This window comes from Benincasa hispida, chromosome 4 (assembly GCF_027475165.1).
Source record: "Benincasa hispida cultivar pf3 chromosome 4, pf3_genome.v1.1, whole genome shotgun sequence".
Taxonomy (NCBI): Eukaryota; Viridiplantae; Streptophyta; class Magnoliopsida; order Cucurbitales; family Cucurbitaceae; genus Benincasa; species Benincasa hispida.
The window spans coordinates 37,993,254-37,997,437 of record NC_143481.1 but is presented as its reverse complement, the minus strand read 5'-3'; the positions used below and the strand labels follow the sequence as shown (position 1 = coordinate 37,997,437).

Genomic DNA, 4,184 nt, shown 5'->3' with positions numbered 1-4,184 from the left:
CAAATATTACAGTACGCAAATACACAAATACTTCAATTTATGCCCTTCATTTTGGACCATATATGCCATTTTTTCAAGTTAATTCGTGGGAAACATCACACTCTTAAAGTCCTATAAAAAGAAAAAAAAAAAACTATTGGCCTGTCTAATATCGTTTGCATTTCTCAAATTTTAATACGTAAACTTGTTTAATAACTATCCTCGTTTCTTATTTCAAAATTTTAAGAAATGTTTTTAAAAATTGTGCAAATTAGTAGACTAACAAAATAGCTTTTTTCAAATCTGTTTTCATTTTTTATTTATATTTAATGTTTCGTTATAATAATCAAACTTGATTATTATTTTTGTTGATGTTAAGTCATTTATGAATTTGGTACTTTCAAGTCTTGGGTACGAAACTCAGCTCATAATTCTTATGAAAAAAAAAGGAAGAAGTAAAAAACGGATAAATAAAAGAAAATTAAAAAAAAATAGAGAAGAAGCAAAAACTAGAGAAAGGAAGGAAAATTAAAAATAAAAAAGAAGCAAAAATTGGAGAAAGGAAAAGAAAATAAAAAATAGAAGCAAAAATCGGATAAAAAAATAAAAATAAAAAAAGGGAAGAAACAAATATCGGAGAAACGAAAGAAAATTAAGAAAATGAAAAAAAAAATTGAAAATGAAGAAGAAAACAGGAGAAAGGAAAAAAAAATAAAAAAGAAAAAAAAAGAAAGAGTAAAAAATGGAAGAAAAGAAAGAGAATAAAAAATAAAAATAAAAAAAATTAAGAGAAAAAGAATATATAAGACAAGATAAGGGAAGACAAAATTAAAAATTAGAAAAAAAATTCAAAAGTTAAATAGTCAACACTTCTATATTTACAAATATTTGAACGATATGATATATTTTCAGATTTTTCCCTTATTTTACTATCTACTACGAACATCCTATAAGAAAGTCTCACCATAATTTTTTTAAAAAAGAGAAATTATTATTATTATTATCATCTGTATGTAGATAAAAATATATTTTCTTTAAAATATAAATTTGGGTCCAAATTATGGTATTAAGTTTTTGTTAACATGGTGACATTTATCAATATTTTCACATTTTCATGAATTCAAAATTGACATGAGAGGTAATTAAAAGTTTTTATTATATCATAAAAAAAACGAAGAAATGTCAATAGTAAACTTATTTAATTGTTTTAAAACTGTGAAATGTTTTACCAATTTAAATATTTTTGTTGACATTTTTGTTTGACAATATTTTAGAGAAATATCTATCTAATTTGACATTTTATCAATAATTTCACCAATATTTACATTGACATCAACCTCTTAAACCTTGGTCCAAATATTCTCAGAGCTATTTTTGCATATAGTAAGAAGATTAAAAATGGTATGACAAATTCAGCCAAGTTAGGTTTAATAATTGAAAAGTAGGTTAGAAATTTAAGGAAAAGGATATAAAGGTGAGAGCGGAACATGAAAGTGCGATGGAAGCACAGGCAGCGAACAAAAACCAAAAATATTAAAATTACAAGAAAAAATGAAAAATAATGTGATGAATGGAAGCCCGGCAGATGAGGATAAGACCTTCGGCTTTCCTTATCTGAGTTCTTTATCCTTTCATTAACTCTCTCATCGATGATGATTTTACTGTTTTCGTTCATTAATTGTTTCCAAATCCATAATTTTCTATATTTAAATTGTTGCCTGATCTTCTTTAGACAATCTCTCCATTGAATCTCTGATTTGCACTCCCATGGCGGTCTTCTTCTTCTTCTTCTTCTTCTTCTTCTTCTTCTTCCATTGATTACATTATCATATCCTTCAACTTAGTATTTTCCGTGAATATATATATATATGTAAAATTATATGCACAATCTCTTCAGTTAAAAACCGTGATCATTTTGGTTTATCTTGTTCGTCCCTTTGGATTTGAATCACAATCATGTCAATTGCTTTGGAAAGCAATAGCAGGATTCCGCCGTCCGTTTTCTCGCAAAGTGGCTTGCCGTCGTACTGCTCCGTCTTGAATACGACGGGAAGGATTCCGGTAGTTCGACAAGAGGCAGCCGCTGTTGGTGATGCGGTGGCGGCAGAGGTGGATGGATGTAGTTCGTCTTCATCGTCGTCGATCGGAGAAAACAGCGGTTTCTCTGTACGATCGTCGGATAATGACAATGGAGAGGATAATGAGGCTGAAAGTTCGTATAAAGGACCTCTAGGAATGGAATCGCTGGAAGAAGTTTTGCCTATCAGGTTAGCGATTGTGATTTGTATTTTTGTTCGTCCTAATCTTCTTCTCCATGGTTTCTAGATTTAGGGCAACTTGATCTTGATCCATCGCTTTTCGATTTCGTTTCTGAAGGTTCTTAATTACGAGATTCAGTTGAATTTTAACACATTATATCATCCTGTGAATGTTATGCAGGAGAGGAATTTCAAATTTTTACAACGGAAAATCGAAATCCTTCACAAGCTTGGCAGACGCTTCCTCTTCTTCCTCCATTAAAGACATAGCAAAGCCTGAAAACGCTTTTTCTCGGAAACGAAGAAATCTTCTTGCATCTAATCTCATCGCTGGCGGCATATCAAAGCGACCGATTATTAATTCAAGTCGAAGCTCGTTAGCGTTGGCCGTCGTCCTGAGCAGTTCTGAAAGCCACAACAGTAACGATCTGAACTCAAGATTGTCCCCGCCGATTCGTCCTCCATTGCACCCCAACGGACGAGCATCTCGTAGCAATTCAGGTTCTCCAGTTCCTCTTCTCTGTAAATTCCCCTCTTGGCGATCATACTCCTTAGCCAATATACAGTAACGTAGGGTAAGGGTTTTTCCGTGGCCGCCTCCATGGAAGCTAATCACCATCAAAGACTAACTTGACCTTGCGAAACCGATTTTCTTCAAATTGGTTTCTCACGAATAACTCATTTTCTTTCAAATTGTCCACGATCTTACTTCCTTTTGCAGCGATTCTGTTTTTTTTTTTTCCCTTTTTGTATGTATGTAAATTGAAAAGAGAAAAAGAATAGCAGTTCATCCATCGAATCGAATAAATCGATATCTGTTTGTTTATAGAATTTGAATTAGCAAATTGAGAGATGCGAGAGTTGTTTTCCGGATAAAGTTCGAGCAAACATACAGATTATTGTGTAGCAGAAACTTTGGGGAAAGTTGAAAACGAATCATAATGAAGTGTCAATGTCAATGGTCTCAGGAATTGTGTGGAGATAGTGATTATGGTCCAATTTAGGGTACGTTGTAAAGAACATGGATAGGGTACGTTGTAAAGAACATGGACCTAATGGACTAAAATGGAATTAGAAGCATCAAGAGAATTTTTCCAATTCAATCTAATTAGAACTAAACGTTTGTTTTAATAGATGAAAGGAAAAGAAGAATTTTGACTTTTTGGCCAAATTTACAAAATTACCTTTAGTTTCTTTTTCCTCTTCTTTCTTTGAGTGCATGTCTCTACCCTATTTGATCTCTCTCTGTTCAGTTTGTGTTAAAGAGTGAGATCGTGAGTCAAAGAGCGATTTACGTGAGCGAGGGAAGGGACCGAGAGAGTGAAAGGGTTAATTTGCGTGTATGAGATTTTGTTTCGATAATTGCATTCGAATTTTATGGGTGCATAGATTGGGTTGGGTTGGGTTGAGGGTTTTTGGACCAACCCGGTTGATTAGATTGACAATATAAAGAACTTAAATAAAGTCTCTAATCTAATCCAACCCATAAAATTCGGGTTGGGTTGGGTTGTCGGATTATAATTTATTTTTTTCTTTTTAATTAAAAATATATAAATTTATATACATGACTAATAACTAAAATCTCATAAAATTAAAATGTCAATTATATCTAAAATATTTATTGTAAACTTCAAATAAAAACAAATATCATAATAATTTTAAAATAAAAATATTTAAAATTTACAAATTAATCAATACAAAATAATTAAATTTTAAACAAAGAGAAATATATATTACATTTTATTTATATATATAAAATTTGGGTTGAGTTAGGTTAATCCAAATTTTTTTAGCCAATCCATGATCCGATCCAATCCAATAAAAATAGAAAAAAATTTAATCCAACCCAACCTTTATATTTTGGATTGAATAGTTCGGATTGTTTAGGTTGTCGGGTTATTTGAATATCCCTATCATCAACCATGAGTAAAAAAAACTCAATTTTAA

The 4,184-nt window shown here is 31.3% G+C and overlaps 1 protein-coding gene across 1 annotated transcript; it reads left to right on the top strand.

Moving 5' to 3' along the window:
- The first annotated feature begins 1,455 nt into the window (after positions 1–1,455).
- LOC120074946 (protein OXIDATIVE STRESS 3 LIKE 1) lies at positions 1,456–3,068 on the top strand. The gene is made up of 2 exons (XM_039028056.2): positions 1,456–2,246; positions 2,419–3,068. Exons 1-2 carry the CDS (start codon positions 1,936–1,938, stop codon positions 2,804–2,806), a joined length of 699 nt encoding a protein of 232 aa, XP_038883984.1. The 5' UTR covers positions 1,456–1,935; the 3' UTR covers positions 2,807–3,068.
- Positions 3,069–4,184: the final 1,116 nt, after the last annotated feature.

Excerpts from the sequence above, each read along its gene's own strand:
- LOC120074946 (XM_039028056.2), top strand. The coding sequence starts at position 1,936 with ATGTCAATTGCTTTGGAAAGCAATAGCAGGATTCCGCCGTCCGTTTTC. Across the intron at positions 2,247-2,418 it reads GAAGAAGTTTTGCCTATCAG|GAGAGGAATTTCAAATTTTT; the intron begins GTTAGCGATTGT and ends AATGTTATGCAG.